The sequence below is a fragment of the Thunnus albacares genome, chromosome 16 (assembly GCF_914725855.1).
Source record: "Thunnus albacares chromosome 16, fThuAlb1.1, whole genome shotgun sequence".
NCBI classification, from domain to species: Eukaryota; Metazoa; Chordata; class Actinopteri; order Scombriformes; family Scombridae; genus Thunnus; species Thunnus albacares.
Window position 1 is genome coordinate 20,928,885 of NC_058121.1, and position 19,216 is coordinate 20,948,100.

Here is a 19,216-nt window from a genome sequence, read left to right on the forward strand (position 1 = left end):
TAGTAGACAGTATCCAGTGCGTGTAGGCATTGCAAAGATGAATGCATGCATATAACATCGCCAAAGTCCAGCACAGACATAAAGGTGGCAGCAACAAGTCTTCTTTTGGCGTCAAAGGAAAAGCAAGACTTATTTCAAAAATAAAAAACCCAATTTCAACTTCAGTTTTCTCACCAATTGCTGAATGTGAGGCTTAAAAGAGAGACGATCATCTATTATGATTCCTAGATATTTGAATTGAGACACAGACTCGATCTCAAAGCCTTGAAATGTAGTGATAGATGGAGGGGTCAGTGGCTTTGATTTTAAGATATGAAAACATCATGAGTTCCATTGCTAAAATAGATGCCAGTAAATGTGTCATTTACTTCTTTACTTCTACTGCTAAAAACTACAATGACCAGCTGTTTTAGAAAATAACTGAGCCTTTTTTAAAAATTAAACTAAACTTGTGACCTGATTCTAAAGATTTACATCTGTAGTATAAAAGAATAGGCTTGTAGTTGGGAACCACAGACAGTATAGTTAAAGGTAAAATAAGTTAGAATCAGAAATTCCATCTCATTAATGACACCGGCGGCCATTAAAAGTGAGCCGCAGTCAGCAGCTGTTTGCTCGCGCACGTGCTCGCACTCCGTCAGTGCGAGTGAGCCACGGCGCTAACATTAGCCTGCTAAAACCACAATATCACAATAGATTTCACATGCTTTGCAGTAATGTTAGCTTAAAGCCGACTCGGGGTTGGACATTAGCGGACTCCATCTCTTAACTAACGTTAGCTAATGTTGATGAAAGTCGGTGAAGGTCTCGTTTTATTATTTCTTCACATCCTGTTAATTCTTACATAATTCTTACATATTGCGCCTTTAACTCAGACAACACTGAGAGACAGACCAACACATTGTTGATTTGAGTCTTTTTTTACATGATTTTTAATTTACCTCAGTACTCTGAACAGCTTTTAAAATGCAGCTATGTACCGTGTATTTACACCGTGCAAACTACTGCTTTAAATAGCTGAATCATTATTAACAATGACCATTTACTGTAGAGGCTCATTTTAACCTTTCATATTGGCTCTTATGAAAGGGGAAAGTACATTTTGTTTTCACCTTAGTAACCAGATGAGATAAGAAAAAAACAAAAACAACTTTTGATGCACTGAGAGCACGGAGCTGCAAACACTAACCATCCAACTGCCACTATGTGCAGAGAAACACGCAAAGCATCAGCGTAAGAGGCTTTGTTCTGTACATTTTTATGTGCAATATGACTTAACCTATAGAATCAATCTAAAGTATTACGACTGCATACAATTGTAATGATGGATGTCCACAGTTGGGAGTAAAAGCATAAACCCAGGCTGTGTTTAAGCCTGATTAACCCACTGTGATACAAGGATCCATCATTACTTACTGTGCATATACTTTACAGATAAACAGAGGATTAATAATATAGCATGCTGTAGAACTAGTACAGCGTGGACCAGATACATATCTGAACAACCATTAAGATATTCTGTACAGTTGAAGAAAAACAATATGAGGTCTATGGTTCAGAAATGAAGCAGAAGCTTTTTTTTTTTTTTATGCGCATGAAGTGACAAGAATTACAGGAGAGGAAGCAAATGTTCTAACAGTGAGAGAAAAGAGGCAGAGTGAGGGGGAAAGAAGACGAAGGGGGATATTTTTTTCTTTTTGCTTGAAACAGGCCATTTCTGTATTTGTTGAAGGCCGTTTGACAACAAAGAGACAACAGGACAATGGGGTCCTCTTGGGTGTAAAAGTTAATGTTGGTTAGAGAAAAAGCTTTTTTTGTTTGTCAGTACATCAAAAAAAAACTGAGCAGAGTAATATGTGGAAATTTCTCCTACAGGTGTTATTAATTGAGTTTTCTTCCACAAGTACCAAACCTGTTTTCCATGTGGTTTTAATTTAGTCCAAAGTTTGCCCCAGTTTGTGCTTCTCGTGTAGTCCTCCATTTTTATATTTGAGACTTTTGCATTGGTGATGACATTAAAGTCAAAGATAAGGGCTGCTGCTGTTTTCCTCAAAGATAAATACAGAGAAAACTTGCTGACACTTACTGATGTTTTGAAGACCAGATTCAAGATTCCCCAAAGACGCTTCTAACCTGCTCGTATGAAAAATATTCTGTCCGGTTGACAGTAAATTTTTTATTGATTTTACAATGTGCAACTGTTCTTTCAACCTAACAGAGGCTTATATTTGTGACTAATGCAAACGTCTCAAATGTAAAAACACTGTATCCAATGTATGCATCTCCCAAAACACCTTCTGTACAATCTTGGAGCCCGTCGTCTATCCAATGACGATATACCCTCAGGGGGGCAATGGACAATGTTTCAAGATTGTTTCACAAGTAGCCAGTTTACACTCAGTTAATTGTTTTTTGTAGGTGTTTTAGGTCCAGACGACATTTCAGCTAATGCATTCACTCCCCACACAGACTATTTACCTGCATGCAAACAAAGCATGTTCCTGTAGAAATCGTCGGAACAGAAATGGAAACCAGATCCCAAAATTTTGTCCCTTGCCTACAGATTCTGCATTCATATGCACATATCTGTTTATTACCTAAGATTACCTACTGTATGATATGCTGTCACTTGGCAGTTAATCTCATTAAGGTCATTTGGGTTTTAGCTCCTTGGCTTGTTATGGTGGCATCAATTTCACACCTGTGAAAGTTCTACAAGAGTAGGAGTGGTGCCATATTGTATTGTTCACGATAATGTCAGTATAAATTTTAATATGATACAAAAAAAAATCATATTGTGATAATGGCAATATTCTGACTTGTTGATCTAATGACATAACACCATTATGCAGTGCAACAACAACAAACATGGCTGAAAGTGAAAGTAACATCGCTAGTGGCTCAACGAGTGAGTTCCAAAAAGAGGAGTGACTTCAGTGGTGTGGAAGTGGTTTGGTTACAAAAGACCAGATGTACAACAAACCACCGTAATATGTAAGAAGTGCAAGAAGACTGTAACAACAAAAAAGGGGGCAATACAACAAACTTATTTCACCACCTCAAGCAGAGGCACCCGGTTGAGTATGAGGGGAGCCAAGAATCCCACGAGGAGTATTTTGTCATATCGTCAAGAATATCGTTATTGCAGAAATACCCTGAAATATCATAATATTATTCTAGGGACCTATCACTCACTCCTATCACCAAGTATTGGTGTTTCAGATGTTTAAACTGCTTCCCCAAGGCTACACTAAAAAACTGGTATTTGGCAACAAGGCTTGTCACCATACTTATGACTCACAATGCCAGAAACAAACACACAAGTTTTAAACAATATTTTTAAAAAAAAAAAAAGATAACAAAAACAAAGCCGATAAAGCAGCATTATTTGATTTTTTTGGCCCACTTGAGGACAGCGAACAAGCTGTTAACACAACATTGACATATTATCACCTTATAAAGCTGTCATGGTGAACATGTTAGCCAATGACACCCAAGAGACACGGAGCAACGTCTGGGCACCTGATGAATGATAACACTATGACCAACACTATGACAGTATGTTAGCCATTAACTCTTGTCTGTTAGTCGTTTCATAGCAAGTTCAATGGGCGAGTAGCGTTCTCTGGAAACAGCTACATGCTGCAGCTAAGAGTTAACCAAAACAGTAAAGTTGAGGCCCCTAAAACCAAAGCATTGAGCTGAAAGACACTTTGTAAATATAAAAATATTGTGCAGCTTTAAAAGAAATGTTCAAAAAAAGAGAACCCAAAGTATTTCCTCATTGTTGCTGTTTATTAGTTTCATTGTGTCACCCACGAAGGAACGCATGTCTTCTGTTAGACTCGCTTAACAAATTGGGTCTGTTGGAAAAATTGTTTAAGGACAAAATTACACCGATAATAAAAACCCACCGTGACAAGTTGAATTTTTTTGTCCACGTTTATTTCTTTTTTTTTTTGATCCCAGTTTCCGTCTGAGTTTAATTGTGGATTCATTGTTGACTTGCATACAAGTGTCTTTTTATGTTCTGCGCCCGAGGACCCCCCTTGAAAACGAGATGGTGCGTCTCAAGGGGTTTATCTTCTAATTAAATTTTGAAATAAAATACTTTTAAACTACAAATACCCTGCATCTAAAGAAAATGCAATCAAGAAAAAAAATCATTAATTTGTTTGTGATTTGAGAGAAAACAGCCGCAGCAGCAGCAGCAACAACAACAACACGCCGGTAACTTAAAGAAACACCTGAGGCGGACAGATCTCGGCTCACTCCAGATGCTACAGTTCATAATGCTCCCGAGTTAAAACATAAAAGAATCAAGGACGCTTCTCATCTGAACGGGGCAAGGTTACGTTAGAGGTGACACACTTAAGTGCAACACCGAGAGACTTCATAGTGAGTCTTAGATTACAAAACTGCCTGTTCTCTCTGTGGTGATTTCATAAGAGGCTTTGAGAGATATATCACTGTGAGTGTGTGTGTGTGTGTGTATAAGTGTTTCTGTGTGTGTGTATGTATTGCGCTGTTACAACACTGATCTTCAGCACTGATCCAGAAGTCTGAGGGCAACAACACTTGTCATTAAGGCATGTCATTCTGCACAGTGAAGAATCCTGTTTGTAAACAAAGCCATGGCAACCGTAGGACTCACACTCTCTCACGCTCTCTCACGCAAGCTTGCACTCCCACACGCAAAACTGACACGACACACAAATATACACACACACACACACACACACACACACACACACAGGGAGCAGCAAGCTTATTCTAAACTGGTCCCCATCTTGTCATCTGCCTGGATATGACCCAGAAATACAGTCACTGGAACAAATAGGCCACTGTCATATTAATCTCCACCTCTGTAAATTGATGGAAATATGATTTGGTGCGTTCACAGTAAGCCATGTCTCCCCGCTTCCCTCTTTCTCTGCGTCTGTATCTCTCACAACGATAACTTGACCTCCCCTTAACCAAATCCTTCGTTTTTTTTTTTTCTTCCTCTGCGGAGCGATCAGCGAGTAAAATATAATGCAACATAAAGAAAAAAATATCTTAGACCCTGTAATTGCATGCTCAATTCAAAAAAGGCATAAACAGGTAAAGGAAAAAGAAAAGCAGGGAGGAAAAAAAAGAGTATTCACATGCAGATATTCTCAGTGAAAAGCTTTGAATGGCGGAGTCTGACTAAAATTACAGAGATTCTGTAATTGCAGCTTCAGATAAAGCACAGCACTTGGCAGGTAGAGTAGGAGTCTGCAGAGATGTGCCCTCATTTCTACACCGGCACGGTGCTCACGCGTTTGTGTGTGTGAGTCCTTTTAAGCATTCATGCATGCTTGTGAGTGTGCATATGTGTGTGTGTGTGTGTGCGCGCTTGTTTGTTTGTGTGTCAGACATGCCCTGTGTGTTTTTGGGATTGTGTGTGTGTGTGTGTGTGTGTGTGCGTGTGAGAGAGAGAGAGGGGAATAGGTTTGAAGGGTTAATTAGCGTGCTGTCTTAAATGGTGTGCAGTGACAGGAAGACAAGACAGGCTGTCCTTGCCAAAATCACCTCTACACATGCTGCTACGCACGCACACACACACACACACACACACACACACACACACACAAACACACACACGCAAGCACATATGTGCATATAACACAAGATGAGGACATACACTCCTTCTCCCCCACTCAGCACCTCAGTGCCCGTCTGAAGCTCATACACACACACACACACACACACACACACACACACACACACACACACACACACACAGACACACGCCTAAGTCAGTAAAGCCAAATCAGTTTTCCCGTTGCTACAGCAACAGCATACTTTTATGTCAACTGCAACCTAGTTACTATGGAGATATGTATACAAGAGAAACTCTGTGCCGTTGTAGTCAAGGGCCAGATGACAGCATAGCATGAGGGCGTGTGCATGAACACACACACACACACACACACACACACACACACACACACACACACACACACACACACACACACACACACACACACACACCACGTCCTCTCTTCATCCTTCATCCATTTTGTTCTTTAACACACACACACACACACATTCAGAAACAGACACACACACACACAGCTCACTCAAAAGAAGAGTTCAGGTTCATTTGATGGTCAAGGAAAGCATAAAGAGCTCCCATATCCTCCAGTATAATCTCAATCAGCTAAACACGCAAAGCCAGCATTGATCCTAGCTGTTTGTCCCCCACCCCCCAACACCCTCGGGCGAGATGAAATCTAAAGTCTGATGGCATCTGTGTTATTAAATCCTCCAGTATTAATTTAGCACTAATTGAGTGAGGGATTCATTCCCCGTTTACCCCGAGTCTTTAATGGAGTAAAATCTGGATGGGAAAGCCAGTATAAAAGACTGTATCAAGACTTAAATCAAAAGCGAAATGCTGTTCCCACTGGGGAAGCGCAGAACGTCAGAGTGAAAGAGAACTATGAAAGCAGAGATCATCAACTATTGATAAGGCCGAATCTGGTACAGCTGTAGACAAAATACAGAATATGTTTGACTTCAAGTTGGATATGCCTGCAAACCGCTGATAACTGTCTGGGTGTGAAATAAGTTATAACCACACATGATAGAGCGAATAATGGGGCCCGTATTTACCATGTGGCTGCAGTATTATTACGCCATATAAGTATTCTGAATATGATTGATGAAAAATCATTAAAAATTGTTTACACTGGGGCTGGTCTAGGGTGTCACTCCTCCATTCGAAAGGGGGCATACACAAAACTTTTTTTAATTAAAAATTACACCAGAATAACACTACTTTTTCATTCCATTGACAGCACTACATAGTAGATAAATGTACACACTCAGAATATAGACACTCAAAAATGGCAGAGGGTAAATATAACGTCTGTAGTGACATATAACTAATGTTGTTTTCAATCACACCAAAGAATAGATAACATATAAATAAGTTCACCACTCTCGACGATGTCAATGACAAATATTTTACTACAACTTCAGAGTTCATCTGCACATAGAAAAACAGATCAATAAGCTCAGATAATACGCTTCATTACTGGAATATTCAAAATTGCTTAATAATCATTATCAAAATATTTTTTAAAAAAAAGCTTTAACTGTAGTAATGTTTGAAAAGTAGTAAAAAATAGTGATGACTGCTTTAGTCTCCGCTTTGGCTACTGAGCTAATGTTAGCTAACGTAATCTCATATACCGACAGAACAAACCTGAATATGACAGGAGAACTAAGATGATCTTAAAATATTGCTGTAATGTTCTTAAATGTATAACCGAGGTATTCCGACTATTAGTTCGCAGGTGCTAGCGCGTCATGTCGGTCGGTGTTTGCGACTGCGATGTAGCCTGAATGTACGCGCCTGGAAACCGATCGACAGTTTACACCAGGTCGATTATCTTCTCTTCACTCTGCAGGTCTTTTTGTTTGATGGCAAAAAGATCCACTCGCTATGTTTTAAAATTCTAAAATGATACAGAGTGACCTTTCTTTTTTTACATGACAATCCAACTTTGAGCTGAGTGTACAGGCATCACAATACATATTTATCAGATAACAAGCAAACTATTTGACTTTGTACTTTGGCTAAATCACGAAATTAACATTAAGTGACTATAATAGCTGATAAAATCTGAAAATGTGATGCCTGCTAACAGTATTCATTCTGCCCTTGATTTTAAGGGAACATTAAGGACATAAGCTAAATGTGAAAAATGCAAATGTTAAACCTAATGTTTAACATTGGCTGCTTAGGTTAATACATGTATTAACCTAAGCAGCCATAAGAGAACTTATATAAAATAAAATGCTGCCTATAATGAGTTCCTTTCCTCATTTCCTGAATAGATCAGTAAACATTATTAATCAAGAATAAGTAAAGGAGCCAAAGAACAGTGAAGAAGAACCGGACCGTATTTTCAATGTCAACTTTCAAAAACAATGGAGACACTGCATAAAATACTCAAAAAGTGTTGAAGTTTGATACACAGCTGACAAGCTTGAAGGAAAGTCATTATTATCCAACACAACTGCTGATGTCTTTACCTGACTCCGGTCTTTATCCACCTTCTTGAAGCACTTGTTAAGCGACAGATTGTGACGCACTGAGTTCTTCCAGCCCGTGGGGGCGCTTGCAAAGTAAGGGAAGTGCTCGAGAATCCAGCCGTAGATATCCTTCACCGGCAGCCGTTTGTTTGGCGCGTCCTCGATGGCCATAAAGATCAGGCAGCTGAAGGAGTACGGTGGTTTTCTGTTGGCACCCGCTGCCAAGTCGTACGCTGAGTGTGCATCGCCGAGCAGGGGGTCGTCCGGGGATGGTGACGAGGAGGAGGGCGAGCGGGGGTGCTGACCGTCGGGGTCCTGTAGGGGGGAGACGCTACGCAGCCCTGAGTGGCTGAAGCTGTTAAGGAGGTCTGTGCTCTCGTGGAGCCAGGAGAGGCTGGTGAGCTCCTCGTCCTCGGCCTTGGAGAAAGAGGCGGAAAGGGACAGGGAGAGGTCAGCCGCCTCGGCTTCGGATGCTGCCGTGGCGGCGTCCCCCTGCCGGTACGGCGGGCTCATGCCCTGCGAGGCACTGGCTCCACTACTGGGGCTCTGGGCCTTCTTACTGGGGGGCATGGTGGGTCCCATCCAGCCCAGGGCTCACTCCTGGAGAGGGAGACAGCAGAGAGGGAGGAGAGAGAGCGCCAGGAGGAAGGGGGAGGACAAGAGGGGAAGGAGAGGATAAAAGGAAAAGCAGAGAAAAGAAACGAGGTCAGCTTATGAAATTCAGTTGGCTTCTCACATGAAGCCTTCATTTTTGTTAAAGGCCAAAGGGTGGAGACATGCAACAAGATTTTGACCACATTCCCAATTAGGCTGTGTTAGATCTGAGGGGAAAAGTATACATCATCATTTTTCTCTGAGGCTTTCTATCCAATTCTGACTGGGATGGCAAATTTAGTGCTTCGTTGGTTGAGGAAATCTTGCCTTGTATAACTACCCTCTAATTACCAGCGTACCAGGAAAGTATTGACATTACATGAGGTTGCTGTCATAACACATGAATATTGTTAAAGGTCTAATAGTTGCAGGGTCACAGCAGCTATGCCGGTGCTTTAAAATCTCTTCAGCGGGGTAGAATTTAATCATCAAGGTTGGAACAATGGATGAGTGCAGGAAAAAAACTTCAACTCCTGGATTCACAGCATCACCATAGTCAGTTTCTCTGCAGGATATCTATCACCACAGATGTCCACGATTGGGACATTTGCCAAGAAAAGAAAAGAAACAAATTAGAGTGAGTTCAAACCATCCCAATCCTAATCAGACCATTATTCTACTAACATAAGAGCAATGCTGTGCTCGTTAGACAGAGGCAGAGTGTGGTAATTGAAGGGGAGCGGGCTTGAGTATCACACCACAATCAGAAGGCTCACAACCGGGCCTTTGATTGTCCTCTAGCACAGACAGCTGTGGGAAGGACCTAGCCAGTAGCTACAGCAAAATGTAATCTGCCCCACTCACCCTGTGAACATGTTTCAGAGTCTGGACACACACATACACATGCACACGTGCTCACACGCAAACACACACATACACGAGAGAAAACATGAACTTGAAATTTGCATGCGCACACACACACACACACACGATTTCTAGGCAAAGAAGCGCACACATAAACAAACACTGGTACGAAAACGTGGCGAAACTAAAAGCATGCACACATATATATGAAAGCGCACACGCACACACACACACACACACACACACACACACACACACACACACACACACACACACACACCAGAGAGCAGTGCCATTAGGACATGGGGATTAAGTCCAGATATGTTCTGGCTGGCCCCTGTGTTGTGCGATCGCTCTCTAATCCAAGGTGATCATCGGCCGATCTGTCCCCTCACTCTGCGTGATTGACTGACAGCTGTCACCCATGGCAACCCGCTGTGCCGTGACAACTGTCAGTTCGCTACAGCTCCGGCCGCCGTGTCACCATGGCAACAGAGCAAAACAACTCCTCTCTGGTTCTACCGCTTTTCTCTCTCTCTCTTTTTTTTTTTTTTTCTCCTTCCCCCTCGCTCCTCTGTGTCTGTCGCTCTTCCACATATCTCCCCGTCTCCCTTTTTTTTTTTTTCCACTTTACCAGCGCCGATAACTCTGCTTAACAGTGTTGATAGGCTGTAGTGGAAGGACTGAGCTAAATATAGAATTGTGATGTATAGCTGCTGCGCTGTTGCTCCACGTATAGTCAGCCAGCCTATAGTCACCCCGCTGCTCCATCCGACTCTCTCCGCGGCGGAGGGGAAAACGCTCGGCGGAGCCTGGGTGTCTTTGATCTCCTCTCTCCTCTCTTTTCACTTCTCACGCTTTCTGACAGCACGCACGCTCATTCAACAAGCTGTACCTGTCTGAGGTACAGCGTTGTTGCACCAATATTGACATTGAGCATAATGAATTCAAATTGCCCCGGTGACGATAATGCCGTAGCTGAAAATAGTGAGCGCATAATCAAAGGGATGGGCGAGGTGGAAAGGGTGTTTGACAAGCTTTTCAAGGTGTGTGTGTGTGTGTGTGTGTGTGTGTGTGTGTATTTATGCATGTGTTTGACAGGTGTGTGTTTGTCTTGGGAAGGAAGTAAGGGCATTGTAGTGACATTGTTCCTGGTAGGAGTCCACTGGAATGCAGTGATGGCTCTGAAGCTCTCTTTCTCTCCATCTCCTCTTCCTCCTCCTTGTTATGTTGCCATAGCGGCAAGGGGGCCATGAAACATTACGGCTGACAGTAAAGTCATCTCATTTTACTGTTGCTATGACAACAAACTCCTCACTGTTGGTTGGGGCCAGCGCGAGCTGCCGCCCAAGCCTCGTGCCTGAGTGTGTGTGTGTGTGTGTGTATAAGTGGATGCATGTGTGTGTGTACATTTATGTGTGTGTGTGTGTGTGTGTGTGTGTGTGTGTGTGTGTGTGTGTGTGTGTGCCACCATGTTTCCCATGGGCTCTCATAAAGCTTAACACACTTGCTCAGCTTTAAACAAACTTTCATGCAACTTCTACAGCAAGCCCCCTCAGGACCAACTGCTAAAGGACAAAGGCAGATATCGCTCCAGTTCAGACTAAATGATGCCTGCTGTGTGTGTGTGTGTGTGTATGTGTGTGTGAATGCGTTCGAGTGTGTGTGAAAAGCATCCTCACATTTGTTTGACAGATGGGACTGTGCTATTCTCTCTGTCTTCTTCATTCTCTGGATCTCTTTTGTGTTTGCATGCTTTGTTTTGATTTGTGTTCGTCTCTGTTTGGCATGTCCACATTTGGCTTAGCTTGTGCATGTGTTTTTTTCCCCCTGCGTTTGTGTGTGTGTGTGTGTGTGTGTGTGTGTGCATCAGACTGTAAGTGCGCTCTCTCTGACTATCTGTCTATAAGTAAACTTTCCATGTTAATTGTCTGCGCATACCGATGCAGTTTAAAGCAGCTGTGATCTGTAAGGTGTGTTTCTGTTCTCACCGTGAGCCTGGCGCCACGCCAGTCCTGTTTGCACTCTCTAATCTGAGAACACGGACCCTTAAACGACACCATTCACATAGAATAAATGGTTTTCTCGGTTTGAAAACACCACTCTTGAACAACTGGTGGTTGGTGGTACACTTAAGTCAGACTATTACTATTATTATGCTGCGATGAATATAGATTCCATAAGAGGTAACAAAGGCTGAAAACGACTGTGGCAACTGTGTTGAACTTCCTCAGACTCTGCAAATGGAATAAACCCTCTAAACGGTCATTCTGACAAAAAAATACAATCTTCAACAACTTTTATAATCACTTCATTTCATTTAACAAAACAATAGCGACTTAAGGGCCACTTACAAGCCTTTTTCTGAAGCTTTCAACCATATAACATGGCCTTCATGAGCGGGTGGAGTTCGCTCAGTTGTCATGGGGATGGATATGTTGTCAAGTGATGGTTTTATCCATAGCACATAGGGTTAAGATAACTTTTAGCCACAAGCCGTGAGCTTAACTTAACAACTGAGCAAACTCCATCTGCTGATAAAGACGATGTGACTGAGTTGAAAGTCCCAAAAAAGCTAGTAAGAGGCTCTTGAGTTGGGATTGTTTTGTCAAATTAGTATTTTCAATGTCAACAATGAGCTCTTATGCCTAATTGTTTTTTTGATGGAGCTCTTGTGGCTTCATAAATTTAGCAAATTAATGGAAAAATAAAAAGCAAAATTAATAAATAACCATCAGTTGGAGCCTTAAATGGCAACCAGAACCCAAAAATGTCCTTTCTGTCTCCTCTAAGGTTCTGGATCCTTCCTAAAATTTGTGGCCCAGTTTCCACCCCAGTCCTTCTAAAAAAGTAAACTAGAAATCTAAATCTGAGCTAAATTGTTTTGGAGCAGTTATGTTTTTTTGCCAGGGATTGGTTGTCACCGGATGTCTGACAAGATATTGACAAACCCGAAAGGTCCTCACCCTCAGCCTCAGCCGTATCGAGCCTCACCTATAACAACGGTGCGCCATTAAAAGCAAAACATTTTAAAAATCAATAACCTCTGTTGTTGCTGTCTCGTCTAATAATAAAATATAATAAAAGGGGGGGGTGAGACACTGTGCTTTTTTAAATTTAAGAGCTAGGAGTGCACCAATTGACACGATCGCTGATAAGAAGTTTTAATAGACGCTCTTTTGGCAATCAACTATTAAATTTCAATGAGATGAGGTCTTTGATTTTGATGTTTTAAAGATGACCAAAAAAAAAGAGAAACCAGAAAATGTGCTCATTTTGAAGAATGTTATTGACCTTGATGCAATCCTGCTGACCTCAGCTCAGCTCGCAGCCCCTCTGAAGCCTTTATAACCGGAGGCAGAGGCCACCAGTGTTTACACCGAGGGGAGAAGGTTAACAAACTCCTCTGAGAGCGAGAGAGAGGGTGTAGACTAATTCCTATGCTCTAATTGACAGCGTAATCATCTTACACTGCATTCATGCTCTCTCCGATACTAGTCTAAATCACATGCCACATTTACGTAATCCTCAGAAGATCTCCATTCCCTGCTGGCAGCTTTTTTCTGTCTGACTCGCGAGCGCTTTGTGTGCCGACGCCAGAAGAAACATTTCAATAATGTACTTCATTTCATTGTCTTGAGCTGGAGTCTGGATCCTGCCTGCTGCAATATTAGCCAAACTGACTCTCAGTGAAAGTTACAGAAGCCCCAAAACCACATCAATGCGGGAATATTAAAATAAAACCAAGATGGGCTTATGACATGCTGTCAGCAGCACATTTATGGGGCCTCTGCGGACTGACGCGACTATTAAAACTTTGTCAGTTTGATCGCGGCTCATGACATATGTTGCATGTCACATCCTCCTGCTCCTCGCTTTTCCTGTCAGTCTTCACTACGCAGCCCAATAAAACCAGTGCCATGAAAATAATACCCCCCCCCCCCCCCCCCTCCCCTTCCCACACCCCACACCCCACCCTAACCCAGAATGGAATAGTAATAGTAGTGTAGGAGATAGCGGCGAAGAATGGAATAGTAGCTGGTAGGAGTTATTACTTTGCAGAGGGGTGAGCTGAACCTTGTGGCTCCTCTGGCCACAGTGATAAAGCAGAGAGTCAGATGCACCGAGGCAAAACTAATCTGGAGTTTTGATGACAAAAGGACGACCTTTATCCCTCCTACACATGCGCTGGATGGGTGGAAAGGGAGAGGAAGACCAACAGAGAGAAAGAGAAAATGAGAACTCTCTCGGAGACTGGAAAATAATAACTTCTGCTACATATATGTCAACACAGGTTGTATGAAGCCTTGTGATGTTCTCCGTTTTCAGTCCATGAAATTGCAACCCCCGCCTCCCCCCACCCCTCATCTCCTCCATCTGTATTTCCTGCTTTTCCCTGACGACAAATATCAGGGATCCGGAGGGCTTTATGGAAGGAGAGCAGGACCAATCACATCCTGTAAGGTCTGGATGTGTCTTCTTTTTATGTCCTCCATAGCAGCAAAGAGTTATGGAATAGAGGTCAAGGGTCAGGGTGTCCCAGAGGACTGCTACTGACCCTTCGGTCCTGGCCGCTGCTCTCAGCTGCCTGGCAACTCACACGGTCACACACGCCTGCATAAACATGCGCGCCTCCGGAAATACACAACGATACACACACTTTCTTTTCCTCTGAGGACTGGTTTACACAAGCAAAGCAGACATTCAAAAACTAAACCTTAAGAGTCTTTTTTCAAATATCCACCAGTGTGTGTGCACAGTTTAATAGCGCCGGATGATCAGTTGATTAATCAAATTTACAACAATTTTTATAATGATGTACGCAGTTATTTTCTCTTTTTTTTGCAGCCAACTGCTATTGAGTTTTTCATTTAATTTCATTTTCACCGATTTGAGATGCTCTGACTTCCTTCAATAAAGACATTTTAACTCAGGAACTGTTCTACTTTATAGAAAATTAGCCCTTTTTTTCCCAGTTTTAAGCCATTTGGCAGCTGTGTGTGTTGAAACATTTGTATTATATTGTTTCCATTCTGTGAAACTGACAGTTAATGAAAAAAAAAAAAAAAAAGTACATTAACTGATGATTTTCTGCTTTTTAAAACTATATTGCCTATTTTAGGGGCATTTCTTCCTCCTCAGTTACAAATATCACACCATATTGTAGATAATTTGCTTGCTACTGTATATATTGTGAAATGCAGATTTTACGCAAAATACGGTGACACTATTGTCTCATAATTCTCCCTCCTTAATCAATTAATCCTGAAGGTCTAAAATGTCAAACATTCACTCGTTCCAGCTTCTCAAATATGAGGATTTGCAGCTTTTCTTTGGTTTTACATCATTATAATTGAATGACTTTGGGTTTTGTGCAGCTGATCAGACAAAACAAGCAATCTGAAGATGCCACCTTGGGCTCTGGGAAATTGAGATTTGCATTTTTTTTTTTTTTTTACTCTTTTCAATATTTTATAGTCAATTCAATGATTAATTGGTTAATCAGGAAATAATTCAGCCTCAGTATAATAATCTGCTGTATATGCATCAATCTAAGAGGACAAGACATGTTATAGGAAACTACCAGAGATGTAAGTTTTGTAATAAAGTCGAAAATGAGGCGTAGCACTAATGTGAGCGGTTAAAAAAAACAACTTAATTATTGATGTAAATGATAAACATACTGTCAGTAAGAAAAGTTAGAATTCAGAGCCTGTTCTGTTGGAGTATTAAACATTACCCCATCTGTCAATTGGCAAACCCACTAAGCAGATAATAAGCACATAATATACTGTATATTTAGGGGAACTGAGCCCCAGAACTTTCAAATTGAAAAATGATAGCACCAAACACATCAATGAGGCCACTGCTTATGCTGAAAGAACAACACTATACTGCTTTGTTAAAAAAAATAAAATAAAAAAAAGGACAATTCAACTATATTAGAGGCAACAGCTCAGATAGGACACGTGTAATGTATGGTGGAAGAAAATCAAATATTGCCAGTGAATAATTCAAGACGACACACACACACACAGCCTCCGTCCTGCAAAGTAGGCTAACCAACAAAACAAACAGACATTTGCATCAGGCAAACACAGAGTAAGTTTGGTATGATTCATCAGCAGCCAGCGATCATGAAGTCACGCTCACCCTCGCTCTCTGAGGATGGCGAACAATCAGACTCAGACATACACACACATATACACACACACACACACACACACAAAAGTAAACTGAGGTTGCGAATGTGGACGCTTGAAGGTGACTTGTGTGTGTGTGTGTGTGTGTGTGTGTGTGTGCAGCCCGGAGGTCCCTTGGTGGAGTGGGTTGGACTGACTGCGACAGTCAGGTCAAGCTTAAAAAAAGCCCCGGCCCAGGGCTCTAGACTTCCATGGTAATGGCTATGACACGCCACGGGCCCACATGAAATCACACGTTCGTGCACGCTCGCTCGCTCGCTCGCTCTCTCGCTCACTTGGTCGGCCCATTCTGTTCTCATTCACTCAGTCCGAGCCGAGTCAGTGTACCCTCCAAAGTTACACGAGGCTAAAGAATCTCATACGTTCAGGTAGCGGATTTGTCATTTTTAAGCTGGTGCTGATCATTGCTTTTGCTGGGTAAGATGACAAGTGTAGCCAATAGCAGATTATGTATTATAATTTACATTACTGCTGTAAAGTAACTTGCTGAAAGGCCGTTATGATACCTGGCTGTCTGGTTAATGTGCTGTCTTACAGGCAGAGTCTCTACCAGGCCAAAGATCATCAGCTAAAGGAAGAAACAGCACGTCCTGAAACCACTTTACGACCTTGGGTGGACCTTTTGTTTTGCTGATCGACAAAACCAACAGAGTGGTGAGTCTTCTACAGTGAGACAGTCAGCTTGCGTCAGATGCATCATATCAGTGTTAATAGTTGACTAATTAAACTTTTATATACCTTGCATACCATAAAATAATAAATAAACAATCATTTAAGCTTATGAGCCTTAAAGGAATAGTTTTGGACATGTTGGGGAAAAACACTGCACTTTCTGTCAGTATACAGTTCAGCAATAGCATGTTGTATCTGGTATGTTTAATCTGTACATAAACAGAAATTTAAACTTTAGTTTTAGGGAAAAATGACATGCTTACATGTTATGTGCTCATTAGGGTTGCCAGGCAACCAGCTGAGACACCGTGCAGAAATGCTAGGGCAGAAGGATAAATTGCTGTTAGTCAGGAAATAGTTACACCACCACGTCACTCCCCCTTAAACCTCAAATTGGTCACGTTGTTTCCTTTTGTGTACGGAATAGTCAAATGAGATTCAGTGTATTGATTAGTAAGCTTTAGAGGTGATTTTTTTTAACTTTGGAGAGACCCTTGCAAGCCATTTCCCCCCCTTCTTCCATGCTAAATTTATGCTAAGCTAGGCTAATAGCTCTCACTCAATATTTAACACACAGACATGAGAGAGGTATCAATCTCTTTTTTTGTTTAACTCTCAGAAAGAAATAAGCAAATGTGCAAATAAGCACATTTCCCAAAAAACTAATTGAATTGGTACTAGTATTCAGAGTAAGTAGTTCATAAAATATGAGGTGTAAGGCCAAAGTAAGGAAGTTACATCTGTTAGTAAGTTATTTTTTTAACTTATTTTACTTGCAAAGAAAGGTTGAAGTTCATTGGGCAGATTGTGCTGAATTCAGATTTGATGAGATGCTACTGAATCCTAGATGCCAACAATAACAGTAGCGTTGATTAAAGATAGCACTCCCTATCTCCCTGTTGCCACCTTTTCCTCCTCTCCTCCTCCTCCAAGCCCTCCCTCCTTCGCCCGGTCCCTCCCTCACTCCCTCTAAGGCCTCCCTGTCTTTTCTCTTCGACAGTGAGCAGGTCCCTGTTGGCGCTCTGTGCTCTTTTACAATATTGTGGGAAAGGAGAGAGGGACCGAGTGAGAGAGTGAGAGTGAGAAAAAGAGAGAGAGAGAGGGAGACTGCCAGAAACACTATACGATATCAAAGCGGCCAGTGCACAGCCAACAGAGTTTTGATAGCAGGGGCGGGGAGGGGTTGCGGGTCAGAGAAACGTGAGGAGAAAAGCTTGGTGAACTGTTTAAAGAGGGGAGCACGATCTATCGGGATCCCCACATTGAGGGGGAGAGAGTGGGGTGGATGAAGCTTTGAGGTAGTGAGTGTTTTTCAGCTGGATGTCCTGCAGTCAAAAAAAAAAAAAAAAAAAAAAAAAAAAAAGCAGCTCTCTGTGTCTGTCTGTCTCCCTCTTTCTCTTTCCCCTCTGGCTTTTCCACTTATCTTTAACAAACAGCAGCTCAGGCTCTCAGCCACTGGCCGACAGTTTGTCCCAACAACAAAAAACCATGGCAACAACCACTGGAAGAGCCTGTCCAGTTCCAAAGGTCCGCCCCTCTCTGGCTTCTCCAACTCGCTCTGCTCTTTGTGCTTTTTTTTTTTTTTTGCAAATTTGGCTGAAATTGTAGATTGGAATCAATAAGCAAATGACCTAAAAACTTGGTGGTGAAAGAAGTTTGTGATCAAGAAACCGAACGGCCTCATTTTTGAGAAAGCAGATAAGGACTTAAGATTGTACTAGATCAACCTTTGGCGGACAAAGTGTGCAAAAAAAGAAAGCAAAAAAAAAAAAATGTGTTTGAGATGAGAAAGTGCACAGGAATTTAACAGAAGTGAGAAAAGAGAAGGACAAGCGAGTGAGGCAGCAGTTTGTCAGTAGCCTATACAGTCCTCTCCGGCCTGTCTTTGCTGACGATACGTGCTGTACGGGCTTCTGCTGATGATACAACTCTTGCTTACATCCTTCACTCCTCCCTCCCACTCCTACAAGCTGTTTTTAACACCGCACAAGATACCTTATGTCAACTCAAACGTGTTCTGAATGCTGACAAAACAAAATTCAGGATGTTTACAAATTCATAAACAGGCCAAAGAAGGGGAAATTGATATGAGGAATCATATTAGTATGGGAGTTTAAAATGCTTTTTTCTTCATGCGGCGAGTTTTAGCACCTTGCTGTGAAGTTAATATGGATGCTTTTAGCCAAATAAATAATATATTACAGGCGGATTTTACTTACTACTGACCTTTTTTTTTTTTTTTAGATATCTGAATATCTGTACAATCCCAACAGAGGAACCATGCATAAACTCCACATGTAAACACATTTCCTAACTGAAAGCTGGTTGAAGCTGAAAGGCCAAATTTTTGATTTTTCCAAAAACCTGCAAAACTAATGACATTCTCATCAGCGTCACCTGTACTTGGTGCTAATTAGCATGTGTTAACATGCTCAAACGCATGCTGATGTTAGCATTTAACACAAAGCAACACTGTGCATAGGTGCATGTTCACAAAGCAGCTAGTGTGGCTAGTGGAGGGCTGTAACAACATGCAACAAAGGTCCCCAGCTGGACTCGAACCAGAAATGATTCATGGTAAGTGTCTCCAGCACCAGGGCAACACCAGAGTCAACTTAAAAGTTCACTAGAAGATGCACTAAAATGAGTATGGATGAATTAAGCAAGTCTGACAAAAATAAACCAGGACAGGATGCTCATTGTGGAGACACTGCTCATCTCAACCAAGTTCCAAATCTCTACAATTTAATTTTGATGCTGCCGAAGCTGAATGGGGAAAAAAATGGCAACCTGGAAAAATAGGAAAAACTTTT

At 41.8% G+C, this 19,216-nt stretch overlaps 1 protein-coding gene across 3 annotated transcripts in view; it reads right to left on the minus strand.

The window, feature by feature from the left end:
- The window catches only part of ches1 (checkpoint suppressor 1), a 59,228-nt gene that overhangs the window by 25,315 nt on the left and 14,697 nt on the right, over positions 1-19,216 (minus strand). For 2 of the 3 annotated variants that reach the window (XM_044376917.1, XM_044376919.1), the window contains exon 2: positions 8,071-8,670. In XM_044376917.1, the coding sequence (XP_044232852.1) occupies positions 8,071-8,652 (582 nt within the window). In that variant the 5' untranslated portion in view covers positions 8,653-8,670. Of the gene's footprint in view, positions 1-8,070; positions 8,671-9,808; positions 10,051-19,216 lie in introns of those variants that run through there. The other variant, XM_044376918.1, reaches the window with a different exon arrangement.